The following is a 27,866-nucleotide window of genomic DNA, read 5'->3' as shown; positions in this document are numbered from 1 at the left end:
GACACAGTGGTGCATGCCTGTAATCCCAGCAGCTGGGGAGACTGAGGCAGGAGGATCACAAGTTCAAAGCCAACCTCAGCAACTTAGTGAGGCCTCAGGTAACTTTTGAGATCCTGTCTCAAAATAAAAAATAAGCATCCCTGGGTTCAATGCCCTGTACCAAAAAAAAAAAAAAAAAAAAAAAGAGGGAGAGAATGAATAGGCAAATAATGTCTTAGAATTATTGTGAAAACAGTTTTAACTCATGGATCTCATGAAAGGGTCTTTTGGACCCTGATGGATACTTGGACTACACTTTGAGAACTGCTGGTATATAGATGCTGTTTTAGAGATTTTATGTGACACTTTTATGTATTTTTAGTAACAAAATAACATAAGAATGGAAACATTTACAAACATTTTCTATTTTCAAAAGGTACTCAACATAGTTATTTCTAAAACAGCTAGTTTCTAGCCTTTGCTAGAACATCTCCTTTATCCTGGAAGGGCAGATGTATGCACTTTGGGGAGATCAGGTAGGTCTCATGCTGCTGGCAGACACTTGCCTTCTCAAGAAGGTCAGCAAATTGGGAACATTAGTATTTCTGTAAAAGAAAAATGTACAACCACTCTTTAAGATCTAGAAATCTTATGAACGCTTGGGCTGGATGATAACAGGAGAACTTCTATGATCCAGGTTTCATGGTTTCTCAGTTATCTTGTCAAGTGTAGTAGTGGTCCTATTTGAAGGATGCAATTTTTAGACACTTAATCACATCAAAGTCATTTTGTTCACTTTAGCAAGTGAAGGAGTGTCCTCTGCTGCAAACTTCTGCTCTTCTCACCCACAATTCTGACGCAGGGACTGTGTCAGTGAGGTTAAAGATTAGATAGGTTTATGAGTGGGAGCTCTGGTATTTCTTTCAATACTCTGCTAAATCTCTTTGAGCATCCTTGCAGATATCATGCCTCTTTGGAGGCAGATGGCCAGGGCTACTAAAATGGCCTCATCTGCTCTTGGCACAGTCCTCTCCCATCTGTCTTCTATGTTGCCTTTGAGCAATCTTTCTGAAATACAGATCTCCATTATTTCTTTACTTAATCCCTTATGTGGTTTGTCAGTGGAATAAATTTTAGACTTAGTGAGGCTAAGGCCTTTCCTGCCCTCTGACTGCTCCAGCCTCCCACAGTCAGTTTAGTTTGGGTACCACCCTTCTAAAGCTTTCCTAAACCTCCCAGTTAATCTCCACCATCCAATAATGTCTGAACCTCGTCTGTCTGTTCCTGCTACTTTACTAGGTGGGTAATAATGACTCTTGCCTGTACTAATAAGATAACATAGCTTCTAGCATAGTTTCAGCATAGTTCCTTTTTGGTAATGGGGCGTAGTCTTTCTATATATGCCCCTACCCCAAGATATGGTTAGACAAACCTTATAGAACTTGCTATATAAGCTTAAGATGTAAAGTCTCAAGAAAGAATAGCAATGAAGGGAAGAACTTTTATCTTACATTTTCTAATGTCTTATTGTTTTACACATGTAAGAACAGAACAAGCCAAGTGCAGTGACACATACCTGTAATCCCAGTGGCTCCAGAGACTGAGGCAGGAGGATCAGTGGTTCAAAGCCAGCCTCAGCAAAAAGTGAGGTGCTAAGCAACTCACTGAGACCCAAAATAGGGTATGGCTCAGTGGTCGAGTGGCCCTGAGTTCAATCCCCAGCACTGTAAACAAATAAACAAACAATATAATGATATCCATTATTAAATCTTGATATGCATAGTGCTTCAATTTTTTTTTTTTTGAAAGAACATTACATTTTCTGTAAAGGCCTCCTGTATTTTGTGTTTCCCACCCCCGTCTTCTTCTTTCTTCACCAGAGGGACCACTAGCTTTGATTCAAAGTTCCTTTATTCCTCCATATATTTTTATGCATTCACTAAGTGTGTTCGTACACAGTACAGAGCAGAGACTTGCAAACTGGCCTGCAAATTTTATTGGACACTTCCATGCTCATTCCTTTACATGTTGGTGGTTGATGCTTTTGAGCTACAATTCATTGTCTCCAGTTTTCTGGGCATATTGCCACCTCCCAAACTCACCTTTAACACCAGTCCCCACCCTTTCATCTTATCTGGCCTGTGCAGAAGAAGGCCATCTTCCAAACACTGCAGTGGAATTTTCTAAAGACCAGTTTCATTCAGCATTTTTAATCTTCCACATAGCAGTCACCTTTCCAAATGGTGGGGGGAGAATATGTCTGGAACCTTGTCCTCTGTATACCAGTAAAGCCAAATCTTAACCACTCCTATTCAGAAAGATTTTTTTTCCCCATAAAACCAAAGATGAACTCCCACATATGCAAAAAGTGCAAGTGTGGGCTGGGGATGTAGTTCAGTGGTACAGTGCTTTCCTAGCACGTGCAAAAACCCTGGGTTCAATTCCTAGTGCTACAGAAGAACAAAATAAGAAAAGTTTTATTCCTTTGGGTTTTACTCCCCTGACCCTTTCAGGCTTTTCTTTAGCTACTTCTAAAAGGAACATCTGACCAATGGAATATCAGCTTTATTATTCTGTTTCTTATTTTTAAGATCCTGGTAGGTATTTAATTTCTGTTTTGAAAGTCACTGACTTTCCATGTTGTAGGAGTTTGAGTCCAACCGGGAGAGAGAAATCACAATAACAATTAAAAAAATTTTTTTTTCATAGTTGTAGATGGACAGAAAGCCTTTATTTCTTTTTAAAAATTGTTAAGACATTGATGGACTTTTATTTTATTCATATATTTGTATGTATGCTAAGAATCGAACCCGCTAGGCAAGTGCTCTACCATTGAGCCACACCCCAGCCCGAAAACCTTTATTTTATTTGTTAATTTTTATGTGGTGCTGAGGATCAAACCCAGTGCCTCATGCATGCCTGGCAAGCACTTTGCCACTGAGCTACAGCCCCAGCCCCACAATGGCAATTTGAACAAAGTTTAATATGAAAACTATTGGGCTGGGATTGTGGCTCAGCGGTAGAGCGCTCGCCTAGCAAGGGCGGGACCCGGATTCGATCCTCAGCACCACATAAAAATAAAGGCATTGTGTTATATCCATCTACACCTAAAAAATAAATATTAAAAAAAAAGAGTTAAAAAAAAGAAAACTATTAACTAAAGGAATTAGAGTAACATGGGATTGACCAGTAAGAAGTAAAGAAATAGCATATGGAAAAATGGTCATGCCATTAGCCATCATAGAAACAAATGAAAACTACAGTGATAGGCCACTTCCTGCTAACTAGAATCAAAAAGACATAACAGAGTGTTGGAGCAGGGGTGGAGAAATTAGAATTCTCACACATTGCTAGTGGAAATGTGAAATGGAGCAGCTCTTTTGGAAAAGACTGCATTTCCTCAAACAATTAAACAGAGTTACCAATATGACCCAACTCATTCCTAATATCTATACCAATAGTACCTTGAGGCATATATCCAAAGAAGTTAAAAAATTATGGCTGAATGAAAGCTTTTACATAAATGTTCACGGCAGCATTATTCATCCAAAAAGTGGAAAAATGCAAATGCCTATCAACTAATGAGTAGATAAATAAAATATGGTCTGTCCGTACAATGGAATATTATTTGACAATAAAAGCATTGATGTGAGTGTGCTACATGAGGGGCAAGTGTTTTAAATAACGCTCCATTCTTATCCAATGACTGGAATCTGATAGCAATCCTTGCTAGAAGTAAAAAAGGAAAAGAAAAAACATTGATGGAGCTGGTGTTGTTGTTTAGTAGTGGAGTGCTTATCTTAGCATGTGTGAGATATTGGGTTCGATCCTCAGCACCACATAAAAATAAATGAACAAATAAAAGCATTGTGTCCATCTACAACCAAAAAAAAAAGCATTGAAGTACCATACGTGCTACAACATGGCATGAACCTCAGAAATAGTAAGTGTACTAACTGAAAGGAAAAAAAAAAGCCAATAATAAAATCAATAAAAAAAAGAAAGCCAGTTGTAAATCACACACACACACACACACACACACTCACACACTTACTTTCTTTTTTTTTTTTTTTTTAAAGCACTGGGGATTTAACCCAGGGGTGTTTTACCACTGAGTTACATCCTCAGCCTTTTTCAATTTTTTTCAGTTTTTGACAGGGTCTCATTAAGTTGTTGACATTGGCCTTGAACTTGTGATCCTCCTGCCTCAGACTCCTTAGTTGCTTGGGTTACAGGCGTGCACCACTGCACCCGCTACAAATGACCATATACTGTGTAATTTCATTTATATAAAGTATCCAAAATAAGCCAATCTGTAGAGACTGAAAATAGATTTGGGTTTGGAGAACAGGAGATTTGGCAAGGTGGTAATAACTGAGGGACGTGTAATATGTTTTCTGGATCACTGAAAACATTCTAAAATTGATTGTGGTGACATTTGTACAACTGTGAATATTCTAATAGCCATCAAATTGTGTGCTGTGAATTGTGTGGCACATAGGATATCTCAAGTAAAGTTGTTAAAAAGAAATAAAAATAGAAATAGCAGATAAAAGAGGCAGGCACCACCCCAGGGCTGAGATAGAGCGACAGATGAAGAGCCCCTTTCTCTACTGCCTGCCCCCCACTTCCACCCTGCCCCAGCCAAGATCCTGGTGCTGTGGCTCTCGGGAAGATAGAGAAGTGATTGATGGTGCCTGGCAGAACTTGCTGGAAATCTGCCTTCTGGGGTGCTAGGGATCACCAGAGCCATTCTCCTATAAAACTTGCCAGAGAAGAGGTGCTCAGGAAGACTGCAGACTGCTGGACACCAGAAAAGCCATGGGGGCCGCAGCAGCCTAGCTAGCAGAGCACACAGGAACCTGGAAACCAACCCTTTCCCTCCTGAGGGTCTTTCTGCCTGTCCTGTCCTAGCAAAGTCTGACATTAGGCCAGCTGGCAAAAGAAAATATTTTAAAGGATTCATTTTTGCAGGGTAGGCAAGAAGGGGTGAATTTGGATCTGAAAGGCAATAAATCAATAACTAGCACAGTGGGTAATGATGACCCTAATATACCCTTAGCTTTTTAATTCCCTTTGGGATCTTCGGGTTATTCTTGCACCTTTGCTGTTGTGATTTAAGAGAAGCAAGGAAACTTATCTTTGGGCTAATTTGCCCTAAGCCCAGCTCTCTAATTATCCATTTTTGCATCTTTTCCTATTTCATTTGTTTGACTTTCTCTTTCAGATACCAGTTATGCTTATACTTTATTTCTGTGACTTCCATTGGTTTTATTCTGTTCTGGAAATCCTTTTAAATTTTTCTTTTTTATTTTACCCTGCTCATTTTTTTTTTTTTTAAATCAGTCATGGCCTTCAAGATTCTTATTGAATTTTTGTCAGTGTTCACTTTGTTCTCTTCCTTTGAGACTTTCAGTGCTTGGGTGCTAAATTTTACTTTATTTTAACATTGATGTTGTTTTACTATTTTTCTTTGGAGATATTCCTTAGTTCCTTCCCCTAGTAATTGTTTTAAAACAAAGCCATTTGTGGTGTGGGACTGGGACTAGGAGAATCTTTGTCAAGGATTTTGTTTTATATGTTTATTTATTTATTTATTTTTCTTGAAGTGCTGGGGATCAAACCCAGGGCCTTAGCATGCCAGGCCAGCACTCTGCTACTGAATTACACCCTAATCCCGGTTAATAATCTGTATGTGTTCTGTGGTAAACATTGGTGTGTGTGATCTTCCCTGCTTCCTCTCCCCTACCCTTCTTTTACTTTTTTTCTACTTTTATTGCAACATGCCCACCCCAGGGATTGAACCCAGGGGCATTTTACCACTGAGCTATATCCCCAACCTTTTCAATTTTTTATTTTGGTAGGGTCTTGCTAAATTCCTGAGACTGGCCTCAAACTTGGGATCATCCTGTCTCGGCCTCTGAAGCTGCAGGGATTACAGGAGTGTACCACCACACTTGACTTATTATTTTGTTATAACCTTTTTTTTTTTTTTTTTTTTGGTATTGGAGATTGAACCCAGGGCATTACACACAGTGCTAGGCAAGTGCTGTACCAGTGAGCCACATGCCTGGCCTTGTATACCTTTTATTGTTGTCGTGGTGGTTTTGGGGATTGAACCTAGAGCCTCATGCATGCTAAATATGTCCCGCCCCACTGATTTACACCCTGAGCACTGTCATGGAGAAAGGCAATTTAGTATATGACTGAAGCCAGATCATCTGAATTTGAATCCTGCTCTGCCACTTGCTAACACTATGATCTTGGACAAGATATTTTAACTTTCTTTTTGTCTATTTCTTCACTATAAAGTGGGAATGATAATTTTGTAAGATTGACAAGAAGGCTTAATGAGTTGAATCACATAAAACTTTTTAGAACTATGGACAATCTGTAGTAAGTGCTATATGAATATTAGCAATATTAATTTTTTATTCTTCATATTGACCTGTAATTAGAAGTGCACAATCCTTCTGAGTCAGATAATCTCATAGAGTTCATGTTAATTAACTGCTTAAGTCTGCTTGGTCATGCATATAAAGTCTGACGAGTAAGGGTGCATTCAGCAAAAACATTTTTGAAAAATTGATAAGCTTTTCAGTAACTGGTTTGGGAAGCTGGATAATAAGTAGTATGCAATAATTTCTAATTAGTTTTCCTCAAAAATATTCACAGGAGACATTCTCTGGAAGTACTTTGTGGATTTGGCTTTTCTTTTTTTGGTAGTGCTGGAGATCAAACCCTGGGCCTCCCACATGTTCAGTGCATGCTCTGCCACTGAGCTATACTACCAGCCTCCTTTGTGGTTTTTTTTGCTCTGCATGATTTTGTCATAATTAAGTTTATATCCATTATAGCTGACATTTGAAGATCAGCAAAACTCTGGTATTTCAGGCCAACCTAAAAATTGTTTCTAGGTATAGTTGAAAACAACCATATTGTAGGATGTTTTAGGAATGGCAAGAGTTTGGGTGCATGTAGTTTCAGTGAGTCAGATTTTTATACAGTTTTCTTTTTGTGACTATTTAAGATAATCTAGCTTTCAGTAGCTTATGTGCCTTTTTAAAAGTGTACTATAATTCACTGAATTATCAGTTAGTGACCAGATAATTTTTGAGGAGCTATCATGGGCACAGTGGTGAACAAAACAGACATGTTCCCTGCCTGGATGAGCCACAATATAAATGTTAAACTATCATAAATACTTACCAAATTATAAGTGTGGGATAGAGACGTAGAGGTGCTGTGGGAGTAACTGACAGGAAGCCCTAACATTGCATGGAGACATGTTTTGTTATGAAATGAATTAAGCTTTGAATTGAGACTTAAAGGTGAGTAGAAGCTGGATAGAGGAAGTGGTCTTGTCAAGAGGGCTTCAGCCTGACTTTGGGAGAGCATGGTAAGCTCGAACTAGAGAAAGAAGTTCCTTGTTCCAAACAGGTGAGGTGAAGGTTTTGATAGCACTTTGAAGGTGTTGTTTTTGCTTGAGAGAGTAAAAACTGGAGAAACAGGTTGATTGGGGGAGGTCAGAGACACCTATGTAACACCTGGATGATCCATTAGAGTGAAAAGTTAATAAATGGACGTGGGTCTCAGTGGGGATTTCTAGGCTGAACATTTGGAGTTTGGGATAATCAACATGAAGGTAAATCAAGTCAGGGAGGTGGATGACATCACCTTCAAAATATCTGCCATGGGCTGGTGTTGTAGCTCAGTGGTAGGGCACTTGCCTAGTGTGTGAGAGGCACTGGGTTCGCTCATCAGCACCATATGAAAATAATAAGTAAAGTAAGTAAAGGTATTGTATCCTTCTGCAACCAAAAATTAAAAAAAAGATATCTGCAGAATCAGAATGTAAGAAAGTCTAAGACAGTGCCTGAATGTCTTTACATTTTAAATTGCTGTGTATTTCATATATGCACAAATTCTAACCTTAGTATTTATTAATTTTTGGGATGTGAACAATTATATTGTGTCTAGAATTGGGACATGTAATTAGAAATATATAATTTAATCTTTAAACAGTGTCACTAGTAGGAGGCACTATAAAGTACTGGCTATTCACAGATCTAAGTTCTGGTTCTGCTTTTAAATTGTATTCTTATTCTTTACAGAGGCAGAGATGATGAAATTTTTTCTAAATGCCATGATAGAGGTAAACCTGGAATGCTTGGGAGCACAAACATCATGGTATAGGGCTGTGATATGAAGCTTCCTGAAGATACTCAGACTTGAATATTGTCCTGAAAGTGATCAGGTCATGGTGAGCTGAGGAGTGAAGGAGAAGACAGAAGTCAGTCTCCCTTTTCTAGGGCAGGGTCTGAATTTTCTCTTTTTGGTGTCTTTGATGCTTTGTCAGGGCCTGTCACTTGGTGTTAGTTACATTAGCTTTGGACAGGGGATCTTTCCTTCTCTGAGACGAAATGCACACACTAGGAGGTGAGTCCAGATTGTCAGACTCCATCTGCATTCTCAAGAGTTTTTGCCATGAGCATCTGCAGCCCTTTGCCTGTGTGCCTTCTTCTGACTGTGTAAGGAGGCCAAGTGCATTCCTGTGGCCAGAATGCTCTGCCTTCATCTACCATTAGTGTTTTTATTTATTCTGTTTTTTTTTTTGTACTGGGGATTGAACCCAGGGGCACTTAACCACTGAGCCACATCCCCAGCCCTTGTTATTTTTTATTTTGAGACAGGTCTTGCTAAGTTTGCTGAGGCCAGTTTTGAATTCTCGAACCTTCTATCTCAGCCTCCTGTGCTGCTGGGATTACAGGTGTGTGCCATTGTGCCTGGCTGTTCTAGTCTTTTTCTGTTTCATGGTTGAGTATATGATACTTGGTTCATTTTGTCATTCAATATTAGATTATAGCATTTCCCCATATTATTAAAATTTTTCATAAACAACATTTTAAGTGGCTGCATAAACTCTCACTTGGATGCTAAATAAGCATAAATAACACTTAAGTTAAATTTTTTTTTTAACTTTTCATTTTGAGATAATTTCAGGCTTAAAAAAGAGTTGCAGAAATAGTGTAAGGAATTCCCATATATCCCTTGGCTAGTCTGTGGTGGTGTCTGTACATTTTCCATTGTAAAGTTACTCTTTTCTTTTGTGAAATTAGTGTTTTCCGAGTAGATACTTAAAAACTATATGATATGCCCTTCTTCATAAAACGTTTACCCATTATTTTTAGCATCCTTTTTTTTTTAAAGAAAGAGAGATAATTTTATTTATTTTTTTGGTAGATGGACACAACGCCTTTATTTTTATGTGGTGCTGAGAATTGAACCCGGGTACCCCCCCCCCCCCCCCCCCCCCGGGTGCTAGGTGAGTGAGCACTCTACCACTGAGCCACAATCCCAGCCCCAATTTTTAGCATCCTTTGATGTTTCTTAGCTGAAAGGGTTAGGGATTAGGGATGTGGCTTAGTGGTAGATCCCTGGTACAAAAACGAACAACCAACTCCTGTCCCTAAAACAAACAAAACCCAATGTCTAGGGTGTCTAGGATCGAGGATATAGCTCAGTGGTAGGGTGCTTGGTTAGCAGGCCAAGGCCTGGATTCAATTCCTAGTACCACACATACACACACACACACATCTAGATACTGGATGTACCTACTGCTCTTGTAATATGACTGTTTTTAGGTCTGTTAAATGGATAAGTTAGGGGATATATGTGGGTGAACCCACAAACGTACACATACAGTACCTGTGTCTATATTTATTTTTATATCTTTATATTTTTGGAAACCATCACTTCACACTGATTACAATGCTAGTGAAAATCAAAAGATTAATTCTCGTTTTTCCCTTTCCATATTTGTAACTTCCATCTCCATTATTGAGAAATCTTCCTGCCATTAGTGTCAATGTATTTACTTATGTGGTCAATCCCAAATTGCCTGTTGACTCTCTCCTTGACCCTCACACAAACTTATGCCCTTTCCTGCCCCTTTACCCCAAGCATGTGTACCCACTTTACTCAGTTCCTAATGTCTTATGGTTTTTACATTAAATTATCCAGAAAGGAAGGGAGCCCATTCTTTTTTATGGATGTATGATATTCAATTTTTGTAGATATATCATTGTTTATTCAACTCTCTCTCTTTTTTTTTTTTTTATTTATTTATTTATTTTAGTTTTTTTTCCAGCAGACACAACATCTTTGTTTGTATGTGGTGCTGAGGATCGAACCTGGGCCGCACGCATGCCAGGCGGGCGTGCTACCACTTGAGCCACATCCCCAGCCCTTTATTCAACTCTTGATGAAGGACATTTGAAGGACTTTCAGTCCTATTAAGTTTCAAATAGGGCTGCAGTAAATGGCTGTGTGCATAGGACTTTTTGTATTTTTGTCAATGTATCTTTGGGATAGTTAAAAAAATTTTTTTAATTAGTTGTTGATGAATCTTTATTTATTTATATGTGGTACTGATAATTGAACCCAGAGCCTCACACATGCTAAGCAAACGTTCTACCACTGAGCCGCAACCCCAGCCCTGGGATAATTTTTTAGCCAGGAGATTTATTGGCTTAAAGAGTACGATTTTAAGCATGTGTGATTTTTGTTATTACCAAATCCTTCCCACCACATCAGTGTATATGAATGCCTGTCTCCCCACTCCCCGCAGTCCCACCCCTGGAGTATATTGTCAAACTTTTGTCCTAGCAGTGAATTTGAAATTATGTTTCTTTGGGGATCATGGGATGTTCTGTGTGTGTGTGTGTGTGTGTGTGAGGTGTTGGGGGTTGAACCCAGGGCCTTGTGCATAGCTCCACAAACTGAGCTGACCTCCCAGCTCACATGGGATGTTCTTGTCCTGGAGGTCTTAGCTTCTTCTAAGCTCCTGTTTGCTCCTTTGTATGTCATCTGCTTTTGGAAATCTGTTTCTTCTGGGTGTTTTTTCTGCTGTCTTCATTTGAAGCTCATTTGTCTTAATGGAAAAGACTGAAATAAAATAGGTGATTGGTTCAGGCTTCTCACTGTCACAGTTGTTGAATGAGTGGATGAGTCTGTTGACTCACTGTCACATGTCTTCATGCCCTTGGGTTGTGGTCACTGCCTGGATGTGCCACTTCAGACATCACATCTGCATTTAGGACAGAAATTATGTGGCACTAGCCACATCAGTTCCCTTTTAAAAAGAAAGGAAAGCTTTCCAACAACCACTTGGGTTTTGTAGGCAGCTGGTTACACCTTAAATTTTTAGTTGCTTAGGGGGTGTTAGACAAGATACAGACCTTTCTGCTGCTGGAAATGCAAGTCTCTGGTTTCTATCTCATTTTGAAAACTTTGTACATTTACCTTTATAAATATAAAATTAAAAATAAACATATGCATAGATTGTAACGAAACACCCTGTCCAGACCCATTTTCCAGAGGTAATTATTGTCAGTATTTTGGTGCATATTCTTTTAGGTATATACTTTTTTTTTTTAAAGAATTTTTTTTAATATTTATTTCTTAGTTTTCGGCGGACACAACATCTTTGTTTGTATGTGGTGCTGAGGATCGAACCCAGGCCACACACATGCCAGGCGAGTGCGCTACCGCTTGAGCCATATCCCCAGCCCTTAGGTATATACTTAATACTTATTTATTTATTTATTTTTAACTGGGGGTATAACCCAGGGGCTCTCAGCTGCCGAGTGACATCCTCAGCACTTTTTATTTTGAGACAAAGCCTTGCTGAGTTGCTGAGAGTCTCAATAAATTGCTGAGGCTAACCTGGAACTTATGATCCTCCTGCCTCAGCCTCCCCAGCCTCTGGGATTATAAACATGGGCCACTGCTCCCAGCTTAATACTTAATGTCGTTGTTGTCCTGTTTGTTGTTGCTAGTGTGAGGCCACATATGTTTATACTGTTCCACAACTCGATTGCTTTTCCACTCAGCAGTATGTTCTAGGCATTTTCCCATATGGGTATGTGTAGATGTGCCCATTCTTTCTGACTGGTACCTCGCATTCTTCATTTCTTCTGCCATTCCAGATCCGTTTTCACCTTCTTTCCTCTCTGAACTGGTGATGGACCTCTGAACTGCATCATCTGGGTTTCTTTGTCCTTTGGTTTCCATTTAGGATCAGTTGATACAAGGCACCAACAGAAGACAAAGGAGTGTGGTAGGAGAGGTTGGGGCACATCACCCTAACTCTACTGCCCCTTGCACCTTGCTGAAGTGCTACACAGCCTGCTCCTCGGTGTCCACTGCCCCCACCGGGTGGCCTCTCTCCCCACCCATGTCTTGCTGAGCTATCATCCTCCTGACCTTTGAGGCAGAAGTGCATATCTAGTTTCCTGCCCTTGCTAGTCTCTGGATCCGTTCTCACTCCTTGTTGGTTCCTTTAAACCCTCCTCACACAGCTCTCAAACATCCTGTCCTGAAACCTCCTTCAGCTTATTCTTTTGCGTGTGCTGTTTCCCATCAACTTCCCACGGATACTATACCACGGTGGAGACGTTTGAGCTGTTTCTGTTATTTGCCGGTATAATCAGCATTGCTAGTGCACGTTCCTGTACACACCCTTAATGCTTTTTGTTGCAGTGTTCCTTGAGGGAAAAGTCACAGAAATAGCAGTGCTGTGTCAAGGTATATGAATGCTGTAGATTTCAATAGATATTTCTAAATTGCTCCCCAGAGTCCACCAAATTCACATTTGCACCCCATGTTCTTTGATATTAAAAAACTATGGAGGTAATACTTGTGAATTATAACAAATTTAGTTCAGGAGTGTATAAAGGGAAAAGGAAAGTCCTCCCAGTGATACGCTTCTCATATTCCCATCCCATTCCCTACAGGTAACTGTGCTAATAACATTTAGCTATGTATCCTATTGGGCCTTTGCTCCCTCTTTTTATACTTACATATTTATTATAGAATAAATTCATATGTGTGTACATGTAAACATTCATATATGTAGATATATGTATATCTCTAGCTGAGAGAACTCATTTCTAGAATCTTCTGTTCCATTATCTTTGTTTTTTTTCCCCTGTGCCAGTACCTGTCTTGTCTTAATTATTTCAACCTTGAGTTGGTTTTGATATCTGGGAAGGCAAATTCTTATCTGTGATATTGTAAAATATATATTTGGTCTTTATCCGCATTTTCTGGCATACAACTCCTAAACTCTGTGGAATCTCCACAGTGACCTCTTTTTGTATGCTAATGAGTTGGCTCTTGGCTGGCAGACCCTACCTGACTGCCACATGTTGGGCTGGAGGTTTGGGACTTACCAGCCCTGCTTCCCACTCTTTCCTAAGGTTAAGTTGGTTATTGTGAGTGGTGAAATCAATCACCTCTGTAATGAGGCCTCCATAAAACCCGAGAGGACAGAGTTTGGAGAGCTTCCAGATGGCTTGACAGGTGAAGGATCCTGGGGTGGCATACCCAAAGAAGTCCCAGAAGATCTTGGTCCCTTCTCCCATACCTCACCCTCTGTATTTCTTCATCTGTATCCTTCGTAACATCATTTATCATAAATTGGTGTTTCCCCTGGATTTGTGAGCCACTTTAGCAAATTAATTGAACCTAAGGAAGGGGTTGGAGAAACTCAGGTTTGTAGCCAGTGGATCAGAAGAACAGGTAAAACAACTTGGGGTATATGGTTGGTTTCTGAAGTGGTGGGAGACAGTTTTAGGGGACTGAGCTTTCAATCTCTGGGATCTTTCAAACAGCACAGTGTGGGAGTGTGAATTGGTGGACTCTGGGGAGCAGTTTTAGCAATAGCTATTGAAATTTACAGAATTCATATACCTTGACACAGCACTTCTATTTCTGGTATCATCTCCAGGTAGACAGTGTCAGAACAAAATGGAATTGGAAGATGTCCTCTGCTGCAGTTTTGCTTACTTGGCCAGAGGAGGACCCCCACCCACACCCCACCCACACCTGGTGTCAGAAACATGTTGCAAAAATGAGTTTGGCTTTTCTCTCCCTATATTATGTTCAGCTCATTTTCATTTAAAATTTTCTTGGCTCGTCTTGGATATGAACTCTTTAGATAATCTTTAGATCTAAGTGTAAAAACAATCATGGATTTTGATTGGAATTAAACTTATAGAGAACTGACATTTCAGGAGAACTGATGTATTTCCAATATTGAATATTCTCACTTAAGAACTTGTTATGTCTCTTACTCAGACCTTCTGTATTCTTTGGTGAAAATTCTTGCCCATTTCTTCTCAGGTTTATTTTTAAGTATTTTACAGATTCATTTCCATCACTTTATATTTCACTTTATATTTCCTAATTAGATATTACTGGTGTAATTTTTTTTTTTTGGTCGTTATTGAGGACTGAACCCAGGGGTGCTCTATCACTGAGCTACACCCCAGCCCACCTTTTGTAATAGGGTCCTGCTAAATTGCTGAGGCTGCCTTGAACCTTGTGAACCTCCTGCCTCAACCTTGTGCACCTAGCTGCTGGGATTACACTCGTGCACCTGGCTGCTGGTGTAATTTTTTAAGAAGGTGTTGATTTTTGTAAGTTAACATTATAATTGCCTACTTTAGTGATCCTATTCTTAATGAGTTTTCAGTTTATTTTCTTGGCTTTTCAAAGTGCCCTATTACATAGTATGCAGATTTTCACTTGTATCTTTCTCATGTTATTTGTGGCTGGAGTATCTGGTTGTAGGTGGAGGGTCTGATCAAGGAAGTCTTCTTGGCCCGTGTTGCATGCAAGGTGAGTATCAAAGGATGTAGAGCAGGCTTGGTAGCAGGGTGGATAGAGACTGGATTCCAGACAGACCTCTAGGACAGAAACAACAGGTAGGGCTTAGTGAAACAGAAAGAATGACTAGTTCGTGGGCACAGGTGAGGTTGCGGAGCAGTGCATGGATTGGGGAGTAAGTTAGGGATCGGTCAGAAACTGCTTGGCTTTACTAAGCAGTTCCTTTCAAATGAATTGAATGGCCCCCTAAAGATGTCCATACTCTCGTCTCTGGTACCTGTAGTAGTATCAGCTGACATGGCAAAAGGTATTTTCCAGATGTTATGAAGGTTATGGCTCTTTAAGAAAATGTTCTCAGTGTTTCAGGTGGACCCAGTATAATCACAGGAGATTGGAAGCAGAAGTAAGATGCTGTAGAAGGGAAAACTGGAGAGATTTAGAGTGTGGGACTTAGCCCATCTTGGCTGAAGTGGGACCACATGGAAAGTTGGAGGAGACAATAAGAGCAGAGATTGGCTCCTGTCTGTTGACTAGTAGGAAACTGGCCCAACAGCCAGCTGCACGGACTCTACTTAACCAGTAGCTGGGCGGGTACAGAAGTAGATTTTTGCCTCATACGTGCATACCCACGTTTATGGCAGCACGGTTCACAGTAGCCAAACTACAGAACCAGCCTCCGGATCCATCCGCTGATGAATGAGTAAAGAATATGTGGTATGTATGTACAATGGAGTTTTATTGAACCATATAGAAAAACAAAATTGTCATTTGCAAGAAAATAGATGGAAGTTGAGGCCATTATTTTAAGTGAAATAAGCCAAATTCAGAAGGTCAAGGGTTGTGTGTTTTCTCTCATGTGGGAAGTACAAAGGAAAAAGAAAGATATGGGAGGTGTCTCATGAATTTCCAAGGGAGAACAGTAGAGTCAAGTAAAGGGATCAAGGGTTGGGGGGAGGGGGAGGAGGAGAGAAAGGAAAGGGAAAATACTGGGGAATAATGGTACTGGTTAAATTATATTGTTATATTGTGTTTATGTATGAATATATAACAACAAACCCATTGTGTATCACTATAATGCACCGGTAAAAAAAAAAATGGGGAAAAAAGTAAATTCTGTTTTAGAAAAGAAAGCAGCCCCTCTGATACTGATTTTAGACTTGTGGGATTCTAAACAAAGGACCCTGCTGAGCCTGGACTTTATGTTTCTTCCTTTTTTTGGTGTGTGAGGAGGTGCCACATCCGCAGCCCTTCTTTATATTTTATTTAGAGATAGGGTCTCACTGAGTTGCTTAGCATCTCACTATTGCTGAGGCTGGCTTTGAACTTGGGATCCTTCTGCCTTAGCTTCCCGAGCTGCTGGGATTACAGGCGTGTACCACCTCACTTGGCTTGAGCCTGGACTTTGACCTTCAGAACTCTGAGATAAGAAATTTGTGTTGTTTTAAACTGTTTAGTTTGCAGTACCTTGTTTCAGCAGTGGTAGATAATACAAAGGGGTTTGGGCAGGGAAGTAACAAACCCCTTTGTTTTGTTATTAAAAGACAACTGTGTGTGCTGGGTATAAAATGGATCTGGAGAGTGTAGGTTTCAAGGCAAGGGAGCGGTGGTGGGAGCACAGTGGTGGCATGAACTAGGGTGGTGATAGTGGGAAGGGCGTATGATTTGAGATGTATTTGGGAGGTTAGAATTGCAGAATGTGGTTATTGGTGCTGGGGGTGGATGAGGGTGCACGGATGACTGCTGATTTTTGGCCTGGGTGCTGAGGGGTTCTGAGGCTGTTGCTTGAGATGGAGATGAGCATGTTGGGAGATGCCATGTTATGAATGCTGAGGTTATTCTTCATTTGGAAATTCTCTTTACAGGTTCTTTATCTTAAGGGAGAGCATAATCAGTATGATGATTGCTTTATCTCTTAAGACCTAATTTTTGTTTTTGTTTTTATTTTATTATTATGTTTTAGGTCATGTAGGAAATTGTAAATCATGCGAAGATGGGACTCTTGGTATTTGTGCGCAATCTGCTGCTAGCCCTCTGCCTCTTTCTGGTCCTGGGATTTTTGTACTATTCCGCATGGAAGCTACACTTACTCCAATGGGAAGACTCTAGTAAGTATAGTCACTCTGACCCCCTGGGAAAAGCCTGGAGCAGGTCAGTTATGGCTTGTCACATGGCTGCAGTGCTCTCATATTCTTCAGAGATGGGCAGTGAACGTAAACTGAACATTTTTGGGTCTTAATCTTAGAGATTACCTACTGTTTTAGCTGCTATAAGCTGAGAACTTTATTTCTTTATTTTTTTGAACTGCATGCCATGGCCAGCCTCAGTTCCTCTTATGAACCCAGTGAGAATGTTCTGTTCTTCAATTAAAAATCTACACTATGTCCATACTTCTACTTCTGAATGCTTTTGTTCTTTTTAATTATTACGGTGTGTTACTACTCTTATTTCCTATTTATTGCCTTAGGGTTTGGTATTAAAGTAGGTTTTCTTTTGCCCTCAAAACATTCATCTTTACTTTTCCTTGAATTTTCAATTTAATGTTGTCCTTGTTTCATTTTCCCTAAAGAAGCTCTGCCTCTTTACTCTTTTTAGTCCTTTGGTATTGAACTTGCACTTCCTGGAATATTGGCTTCTTTTCCTTACTTAGTAATTCCTCTCCCTTTCTTCTATTTGTGAATTTGGTCTCATGTGTTATGCAGTGTTTTCCACATATCCCAGTGCCCTCTTATTTGGTTTCTGTTCACCCGCTGTGTCCCCACTCATGTCACCCAATGTCACTTTGTTACAACTTGCAATTGAAGGGCTCATGCTTAATCTTTGCACATTCTGTTCTTGCCTATAGCTTGAAATATCACATAGTAATCATAAAGTGGTTTCCTTTTGTCTATTTTGTCTAATCTGAGCTTGGTTCAGGAAATATGGGGTAGTCTATTTTGATCCTAGGGACTTTTCTTCTCTAAAGTAGTTTTATTTTTACAAATGTCTACCCGATACCAGCAAACAACTCACTGGAGAGTAGAGTTAGTTTCTAGGTATGAGGTTAAAATGAATTGGAAGAGGCAGCTGGCAGCTGGCCTGCTGTTGTACTGAGACCTTGCGGGGAAGCCTTTCCTGTATAGCTCATATAGTTCTTACATGACCCGAACTACTGAGCCGGCCTTAAGCCAAATTTTAAAATATAGTGTGTGTCTTTAATTTATTGTTTTATACAAAATGTTTAAGTGCTCTTAAATGCTTAACTTGTAATTATCACTAATTACTTTGTGATTTAAGAGTTTATTCAAATTTCTCTGTACTGACTTATTTTTTAAAATCGGGGAGACTACTCAAGACAAGGAGTGTTTCCATCAGTACGATGCAGAAGTCTGTAGTTAGAGGCACTCTTTTATATTCAGGATGGTGATTTCATCTGTATTCATAACATAGATGGAAAATGTGTGTAAGAAACAGAGGTTTCCTTTTCTGTGGAAAACATAACTAAGAATCAGATAATATTTTCCTATTCTAGAAGTGAGAAAGAGAATTAACATTCTAGAAGACCATTGGGTGTCAGGTTTTAGACTAATTATTTCATCTAATTATCTTACTCAAATTCTGTGAAGATGCCCATATTGTTCCCATTTTCCAGTTGAGCAGTCAGCAGCACTTTATGTAAGTAATTTACCAAGGTTATGTAGCTAATTATTGGAACCGAAATTGAACTCTGTTTTCTTTTTTTTTTTTTTTTTTTAATATTTATTTATTTATTTTAAATTTTCGGCGGACACAACATCTTTGTTTGTATGTGGTGCTGAGGATCGAACCCGGGCCGCACGCATGCCAGGCAATCGCGCTACCGCTTGAGCCACATCCCCAGCCCTGAACTCTGTTTTCTATCTTTAAAACTCATGTTTAAGCTAGACATGGTGGCGTATACCTGTAATCTCACCTACTCAGGAGGCTGAAGCTGGGGAATCATGTGATCCCAGGCATTCAAGACCAGTCTGGGCAACATAGCAAGATCCTATCTCAAAACAGAAAAGCCCCATGTTCAGTATTTTATTGAAAAGTATGATAAATATTGAAGAGGATTTTAATTCTGTATTCTACCTGGGAAAGAGAAAGGACAGGGGCTCAGAGAAAGAGTAGTATTATCAGGAGTGGGGTGGAGAAAGAAAAAGAAAAAGGAGAATATAAGAGAAGCGAAAAAGAGAAAGAATGTCCTCCTGAAAATGACAGAGGGATCTGTTAGGTTTGGATGTGACAAAGTACTGTTAACATGTGCTGTAGGCTTCCTTGGTGTGCTCTAGTTATTTGGGTATACTCTAGTTATTTCCTTTTTTTTACGTTGCTAGTTGACTATGCGGTATTCACAGCTTTTCCATTATTCTAACCTTCAAATTTCTTAGACTCTTGACTTCGAATAGGCCGTTTAGGCCATCTCACTGTAGCATCATTTTCTGTGCTGTAATATCAGCGGATTGAGTGTCTACTGTCTGTCTGTACAATAGCAGGAGTTTTATATTCATAATCTCATGTGATCCTCATCATTTTTTTAAAACATTTTTTAGTTGTCAGTGGATCTTTTATTTATTTATATGTGGTGCTGAGGATCGAACCCAGGGCCTCACACATGCCAGGCATGTGCTGTACCACTGAGCCACATCCCCAGCCCAATCCTCATCATTTTTATCAGTTATTAGTACTCTCTCATTTTTAAAAATATTTTTTACATTGTAGATGGACACAATACCTTTATTTTATTTATTTATATATTTTTATGTGGTGCTGAGGATCAAACCCAGTGCCTTACACATGCAAGATGAGTGCACTATCTCTGAGCCACAACCCCAGCTAGTAGTGCACTCATTTTACAGATGTAGAATCTAAGGCTTGGAAGAGTCTCGCTCCATAACCAAAAGTTGGTATGTGTCGGCTGCAGTGGTACATTGCCCATAATGCTGAGGCAGGAGGATCACAAGTTCCAGGGCAGCCTCAGAAACTCAGTAAGACCTTGTCTCATAAGAAAAAATAAAAAGAGCTGGGCATGTAGCTTAGTGATGGAGCACCCCTGGGTTTAATTCCTAGTACCAAAAAAGAAAAAAAAAAAAGTTTGTATGCCTTTCTTCTGAGGATCTTGGAGGACAATATCAAGTGTCAAAAATAAATGTCTTTAGATTACTTCCTCTTCATTTTTATAATATTAATAGAATTAAGATTACCAGTTGGCATTTCTTCATGATGAGGGGGCAGGCTGGAGTTTTTAATTAATAAATTATTAATTCAATAAACAGTTATGTTCATTATGGTTCCTGTACTGTCCTGGGTAAACTGGATATTAAACGAACATAGGCCTTCATGCTGTTAGCCTGTAGCATGAAAAGGAATCAAAGGAACTTGTGTTAAGTTCCAAAGGAGAAATCTGTGTGCATTGCTGTTGGGGCATAAAATCCCTTCCAGATAGAAAATTCATTGTTTCATTAATTCCAGGGACATTGTTGAGGAATACAAACTACTTTGTTCTGTGCAGCTTGTAGATTCATATAACAAAGTCTTAGTCAGATTACCAAGGTTTGGACCAAATGATTAACCTAGAAGGCTTCAAGTATGAAATTAGTCAGATTATCAACCTGTCTTTAAAAGTACTATAGCTGGTACAGTGGCATACACCTATAATACCAGCAACTGGGGAGGCTGAGGCAGGATGATCTCAAGTTCGAGGCTAGCCTCAGCAGCTTAGAGAGGTCCTAAACAACATAGCTAGGCCTGTCTCATAATGAAAATAAAAGGGCTCGGGATGTGCTCAATGATTAAGCACCCCTGGGCTCAGTCCCCAGCACCAAAAAATACATATATAAATAAAAGTACTGTAGACTTCTCTATAATATAATAGAGAATACATACATACATACACAAAGATGAATTTTATATATTCTAAAATTAATAAACAAGTCAACATAGTCCTTGGGGTTAGAAAGAGGTATGCTTCAGTTTCTTCCTCTCCAAAGTGAAGATAAAATAATTCTTTTTGCCCTGATGCTGTAGTCAGGTCACTTCCTTGGATAAGAGTTAAGTAGTTGCCTCTTATCAATAGATGTGATTCCAATTTTCCATTTCATAGAAGCTGTGCATATTTTAATTTATTGATTTAAAATTTTATTTCTAATTAATGAATTAAAGTGACTGTTTCAAAGAATTTATTTCCTATGTTGTGGGATCTTTAAAAATTCATGCCACAGCATTTATAGCAACTCCCTTTGTCTTTGTGTCCATTTTTATAAAAGATCATAGCCAGAGAGATTATAAACTATGCATTATTGATCTGATTGGGTGAATACCATCTGGCAAGTAAGTTGAAAGTTGGATCTGCTATTAGGAGAAGGACAGGTAGGACTGACCTTAATAGACATAGGACATTATATTAATTAATTCTTAGTTTTCCCTCTTACAAATGAAAAAGAGGCTGTTATTTCTGGCCTACAAGAGGCACTCTGCTTTGTATGGTAATGGAGTAGCTCATGTCAAAACTAGCTCTCCCTCTATAAAAAGCTATACAACAGGACAAAATAAATGAAGCAACTGTGTCAAGCAGTGAACAGTAGGCAGCAGAAAATTTCAATCTCTAAAGAGAAGGAAAACCAACGAGGCAAATCCCACAGATATGCAGCTTTCTGGGCCCAATTTCCTACCTGTTCAGAGAGTGAAGTTTGAACAGGTTGTAGTGGTTTCCACTGAGCTGACGAAGAAAAGACAGCTGAAGCAGTGGGAATCTGGGATGGACCATCTGAGAGGGCATCATAAGTCTGTGGGGGGAGTTCCTGAGAGTCTGAGCTATGTATTACACAGGGCAAAACCAAGTGAGGCTTTCTATACAGATAGTGGCTGCTACAGGATGAGATTAGAAAAGTATGCTAAAGGAATATCAGTGCTAGAAGGGAAGCATTGCCAGGGACATTTAAGTTCTAGCCCTATTCTACCAGTGTTTAACCTGGCCATCCAGCTGAGACACTGGAAAGACCATGTAACCCAGAGTCTGGTTCTTAATAAAAAGTTACCAAGACATGCAAAGAAATAAACATGATCCATATGCAAGGAAAAATATAAAAAGAACAACCCTATAGATAAGGTGACCCCCCAGTGTTGTTGTAGACAAAAAAGCAATTATGAATATACTTGAAGAATTAAAGGAAAATAGAGTGAATAATAAATAGTTTCAGAAATTGAATCTATAGAAAAGAACCAAATGCAGATTCTAGAACTGAAAAGTTTACAGAAAAAAAAAAGATTATAGTAAATGAAATTCAAATTTACTCAACAGCAGATTGGAACTAATGGAAGTCAGTGAATTTAAAGAGAACAATAGAAATTTTCTAACTTGAACCACAGGGAGAGAGGGGGAGAGCAGAGCCTCAAGGCTCTGTGGGATGATATTAAATGGTCTATGTATGACAACTGGGTAGGGGAAAAAAAGAATAGTGACTGAAAATTTTCTGAATTGATGAACAACATTGATTTAGAGATTCAAGAACCTAATTTATATATTAAGTGAACCCTAATATTGATAACTATTGGGTAAGGAAATCTAGGTACATCACAGTTAAACTTCTGAAATATAGAAAGAGAAAATTTTGAAAGCAGAGAAAACAAAATATTAGCTGAGTGTGGTGGCCTACATCTGTAATCAGCTGGGGAGGCTTTAATAGGAGGATCACAAACTCAAGGTCAGCCTCAGCAACTTAGCTTGGCCCTGTCTTAAAATAAAAAATCTAAAGGACAAAATATTTCATACATATAGCTCAGTAATAAAGCACCCCAGATTCAATCCCTGGTACCCGTCCCCAAAGAAAAAGGAAGGAAAAAAAAAAAGAGACAGTGTATAAGGGTAAAAGTTGTCGCTGCGGTCAGGGGCTGGGGTTGTGGCTTAGTGGTAGAGTGCATGTCTAGCATGTACGAGGCCCTGTGTTCGATTCTCAGCACTGCATAAAAATAAAACAATAAATGTCCATCAACAACTAAAAAACGTTTTTTAAAAAATAGAGGTCAGAAGACAATGAAAGATTTTTAAAAGTAAAAAAAAAAAAACCCAAAATGTGTCATTCATAAAATGAAAATATCCTTTAAAAGTGAAGATAAAATAAGATATTTTCAAATCAACAAAAGTTAAAAAAACATGTTGCCAACAGGACTGTTTTACAGCAAATGCTAAAGAATTTCGTTCAGGCCAAGGGAAAGTGATACCAGAGAGGGTATACAGGAAGAATGAAGATCTCTGGGAATGGAAAATATAAAAAAATACTTTCTTATAATTTGCTTGAAAGACAAAAATAACCTTGTGAAGTTAGGGTTTCATTTTTTATTGTTTTTCTTTTTAGATGTAGATGGAACTAATACTTTTCTTTTTTATTTATTTAATTTTATGTGTTACTGAGGATCGGACCCAGTAACTCACACATGCTAGACAAGCACTCTACCACTGAGCTGCAACCCCAGCCCCTAAAATTAGGTTTAGTTTTGAGGGGGGTACTGGGGATTGAACTCTGGGGCACTCAACCACTGAGCCACATCCCCAGCCCTACTTTTTGTATTTTATTTAGAAACAGGGTCTCACTGAGTTGCCTAGCTCCTTGATTTTGCTGAGGCTGGCTTTGAACTCTTGATCCTCCTGCCTCAGCCTCCCAAGCTGCTGGGATTACAGGCGTGTGCCCCAGGGCCAGGCTAAAGTTAGGTTTTGAACATACATAGACATTAAGAAATTAAAGGGCTGGACACAGTGTACACTTGTAATTCCAGAGACTTGGGAGGCTGAGGCAGAAGGATCACAAATTCAAGAGCAGCCTCAGCAACTTAGTGAGACCCTTTAAAAAACTATTAAGAGCTGAGGCTGTGTCTTGGGTTGATAAGCACCCCTGGGTTCACTTCCCAGTACCAAAAACCAAAAATAATAAAAAAGTATTAAAGGAAACTACAGTGAACATTAAGTAGTCTTAGCAGAGAAAGAGACTCACAAGACACACAAGGATGGGGATGGGCAAATGAACTTTTGCTGTTGTAAGATTGTTACATTTGTGCAAAAGGCAGTAAATGGGAAGTATAAGTGTTGTGTATAAAGTGAGAAGAGGGAAGGGTGATATAAGAAGTATGAAAAGGCATTATATTAACTGTAATAGGCTCTGGTAAGTTAAGGGTGAATATTGTTAGCCCTAGAGCAACTACTACAACAACTTAGCAAAAAGAGAGATATCTGAGAAGCCAGCAGAAAACATTAGAAACAGTTAACCTGAAAGAAAGGAATTTTTATTTTATTTTATTTTTTACAGTACTGGGAATTGAATCCAGGGATGTTCTACCACTGAGCTACATTCTCAGCCCTATTGATTTTTTAAATTTACACACAGTGTCTTGCCAAGTTGTTGAGGCTGACCTTGAATTTACAATCCTGCCTCAGCCTCCTGAGTTGCTAGGACCATAGGGGTGTGCCATCATGCATGGCTAGAAGAAAGGAAATTTTGATATATGCTACAACATCAATGAACCTTGAAGACATTAGTTCAAGAGAATATGACGGGGATAGTAGAGGATAGGAAAGGTAGAGAATACAACAGTCACTACTATGGCAATATGTAAAAACTTGGATGTGTAACCAATGTGATTCTGCAATCTGTATACAGGGTAAAAATGGGAGTTCATAACCCACTTGAATCAAATGTATGAAATATGATATGTCAAGAGCTTTGTAATGTTTTGAACAACCAATAAAACAAACAAACAAAAAACAATAATGTGGCTATGGTATTAATGACCTAATGTAACCTATTGTTATAAATAAACATGGCCGCTTGAACAACAACAAAAAAGAGAATATGACAGCTGGGCGTGGTGGTGCATGCCTGTAATCCCAGCTGCTCGGGAGGCTAAGGCAGGAGGATGGTGAGTTCAAAGCCAGCCTCATCAAAAGGGAGACGCTAAGCAACTCAGTGAGATCCTGTGTCTAAGTAAAATAAAAAATATGTCTGGAGATGTGGCTGAGTGGTCAAGTGCCCCTGAGTTCAATCCCCAGTCCCCCCTCCCCACCAAAAAAAAGAATAAGCCAGTCACAAAAGGACAAATATTATATTACTCCGTTTACATGAGGTGCCTAGAGTATTTAAATTCATAGAGAAGTAGAATGGTGGTTGCCAGGAGCTGGGAACAAAGGGGAGTGGAGAGTTGGTGTTATTGGGTATGGAATTTCACGTTTGCAAGACGAAATGACTTCTAAGATAGATGATGGTGATAAATGCATAGCGTTGGTGTGGATGTATTTAATGCTGCAGAATTGTACGTTTAAGAATGATTAAAATGTTAAATTTTATATCACTTATATTTTACCACAATAACAAAATGTTTTAAAAAAGAATAGGCAAGGCTGGGCATGATGGCACACGCCTGTAATCCTAATAACTCCAGGAGACTGAGGCAGGAGGATCTTCTCAGGTTCCAGGCCAGTCTGGGCAACTTAGCAAGACCCTGTCTCAAAAAGTAAAGGCTGGGGCTGTAACTCAGTGACAGAGCGCTTGCCTAGCATGTATGAGGTACGCGGTTCCATCATTAGCACCACATAAAAATAAACAAAGTCATGCTGTCCATCTACAACTGCCAAAAAAATAAATAAAATAAAAGGACTGGGGATGTAGCTCAATGGTAGAGTGCTCCTGTACTAGTACTCTAGTACTACCAAAAATAAAAATAAATAATTAATTTAAAAAAATAATAGTTAAGGATATAAGAGAATACACAGTTTATCAGTATTAGGAAGATAAGTGGAGATATTACTGTAAATTCTACCTGCATTAAAAGGGCAGTAGGGGAGCCAGGCATGGTGGTGAACACCTATAATCCTAGTGACTTGAGAGGGTAAGACAGGAGGATTGCAAGTTCCAGGCAGCCTGGCAATTTAGTGAGACCCTATTTAAGCTGCTTTATTTTTTTCTTTTTTGGTGCTGGGGATTGAACCCAGGGCCTTGTGCATGTGAGGCAAGCACTCTACCAACTGAGCTATATCCCCAGTCCCTGAGACCCTATTTAAAAAAAGGCGGGGTGGGCGGTGCTGGGGATATAGTTTAGTGGTAGAGCCTCGCTGAGTTCAATCCCAGGTACCATAGAAAGGGGGCAATAGAGGAATATTGTGACCAATTTTATGTTTAAAAAATTGACAATTTGGATGTAAAAGACAAAATCCTCAGAAAACACAGCTAACTGAAAACTGAATCAAGAAGAAATTGAAGTCTGAATACCCTATAACATACTAAAGAACTTGAGTTCATAATCAGAAAGCTTCAGACTTAGATGATTTCACTGATGAGTTCTATATACATTTATTTAATGTCTTCACTTTTTAGTGAAGTAATAGGGATATAGTATCTGTCTACAAGCAAATGTAAGGGGATTATGTATAAATTTGCTTGAAGAGACTATTCATATTTGAACAGAAATTCACAAATGCCTAGAGGTCTTGTATTGTAAAATTATGTCAGAATCTTACTGATATAAATATGCATCAGTACTAATTATAGAGTTAGTAACTAAATCATCCACAGCAAACTGAACTAATGGTTAAGCTAGCTTAAATTTATAATTTAAAATCCAGAATTACAGTGATTACACACTATGTCCAAGACAGCCGTGGTGAAGCACTGCTAACAGAGTGCATTTCAGAGAATCATAGGGATTCTGTGTGGCTTTGGGCATGCGTGAATAGTGATATAGTTGGACATTGCATGCTATGCAGTCTTCTTAATGCAATAGTGACTTAGAATTCACACAAGTAAAATGCTAATTTGGTTTTACTTCTACCACATTTCTTGTAATTCAGTAATTTATTTTACAGGTTTGTAATAAGTAGGCGAGGTCTAATTATAAACACAAATAAATTTGTGGAATTCCATAAGTTACAAAGAATGGACTTGCATTTTTGGATGAGTTTGCAGACTATTAGAAAAACCCATCAGTAGGCCATGGACCATACTCTGAGAAACAGTATTGTTCTGAGCAGATGTGTCTTGGGGGAGGGATGCAGAGAGCTCTCTGTTGGCTGTCTTTTGCTGTCTACTGTTTTGCCACCTTGCTGATCTCAGGGTCTGAACTTCATTTTAAGCAGTCTCTTCTCAACTGCTACCTTTATCAATATCTTTTTCCTATTGCTTGATGAAAGTTCTCCCTGCTTCGAATGAGCTCTTCTTTCTGTAAGGATTCCCCTAGCTGGGCCTCTGGTAACCCAGGTCTTCATATCACAGAATTCATATGCTCCCTGAGAGCTAGGAGAGCTGCTGCTAAGTGTGGGGCTGCTCACGCATAGCCTCTTGCTGTACCTGGAAGCCCTGCATCCCTTCCACCTAAACCCTTCTCCTGGCACGGTTGACCCTTAGGATCCATGTTATCTCTCATCTCTTTCCAGTCCAGACACCTTCAGAGAATGACAATTCATTAGAGAAATCTGGACCCATATATACATTCAATTGATTTCTCTCTTTAAAGAGGAGAGGGACTTACCTTCTTAGCTATTAAAATATTCTTAATGCCACACTGTGAAAACCAGTAGTGGTGATGCTAGGACAGGGGAAAAAAAAAAGAAGTTTTAAAAATAGAGTACTCAGTCATAAAACCCATGTACTTAGGAATTTACCAGAGCGTGAGGTAGTACCCCAAATCAAAGGAGAAAGGGCATCCTGTGTTATAGATGATTCAGACAGAACCCATCCACACCAACTCTAATAAGTACAAAGGTGGACTTTAGATGGATTAAGGATTTAAAGGAAAATGGCAAAATCAGAAAGTAGTAAAGAAGAATAAAAAATTATCATTGTGATTTAGGTGTCTAAGGGAGGGACTAAACAAAACCTTAAATGCAAAAACCATATGCAAAAATTGATGAATTGGGGCTGGGGATGTGGCTCAAGTGGTAGCGCGCTCGCCTGGCATGCGTGTGGCCCAGGTTCAATCCTCAGCACCACATACAAACAAAGATGTTGTGTCCGCTGATAACTAAAAAATAAATATTAAAATTCTCTCTCTCTCTCTCTCTCTCCCCCCTCCCCCCCTCTCTCCCCCTCCCTCCTCCCTCCCTCCCTCCCTCCCTCTCTCAAAAAAAAATTGATGAATTTATTTTAAACAAATTCAAGGATTTTGTGCTGATAATATAGACAATATACAGAGAATATACCAGGAGAAGAAAAATTCAAGTATTTAAAATTCACAAG

The 27,866-nt window shown here is 39.2% G+C and overlaps 1 protein-coding gene across 4 annotated transcripts in view; it reads left to right on the top strand.

The window, feature by feature from the left end:
• Positions 1-27,866, top strand: part of St3gal3 (ST3 beta-galactoside alpha-2,3-sialyltransferase 3) — a 192,457-nt gene that overhangs the window by 8,432 nt on the left and 156,159 nt on the right. For all 4 annotated transcript variants that reach the window (XM_046468554.2, XM_046468552.2, XM_046468553.2 and 1 more), the window contains exon 2: positions 16,613-16,757. In XM_046468554.2, the coding sequence (XP_046324510.1) occupies positions 16,643-16,757 (115 nt within the window). In that variant the 5' untranslated portion in view covers positions 16,613-16,642. The remainder of the gene's footprint in view (positions 1-16,612; positions 16,758-27,866) is intronic.

Source organism: Marmota monax, unplaced genomic scaffold, assembly GCF_021218885.2.
Source record: "Marmota monax isolate L192 unplaced genomic scaffold, Marmota_monax_Labrador192_F-V1.1 WCK01_AAM20220418_F8-fsc00008, whole genome shotgun sequence".
Lineage (NCBI taxonomy): Eukaryota > Metazoa > Chordata > Mammalia > Rodentia > Sciuridae > Marmota > Marmota monax.
Note: the sequence above shows the minus strand (reverse complement) of the source record. Positions and strands in the feature narration are given on the sequence as shown.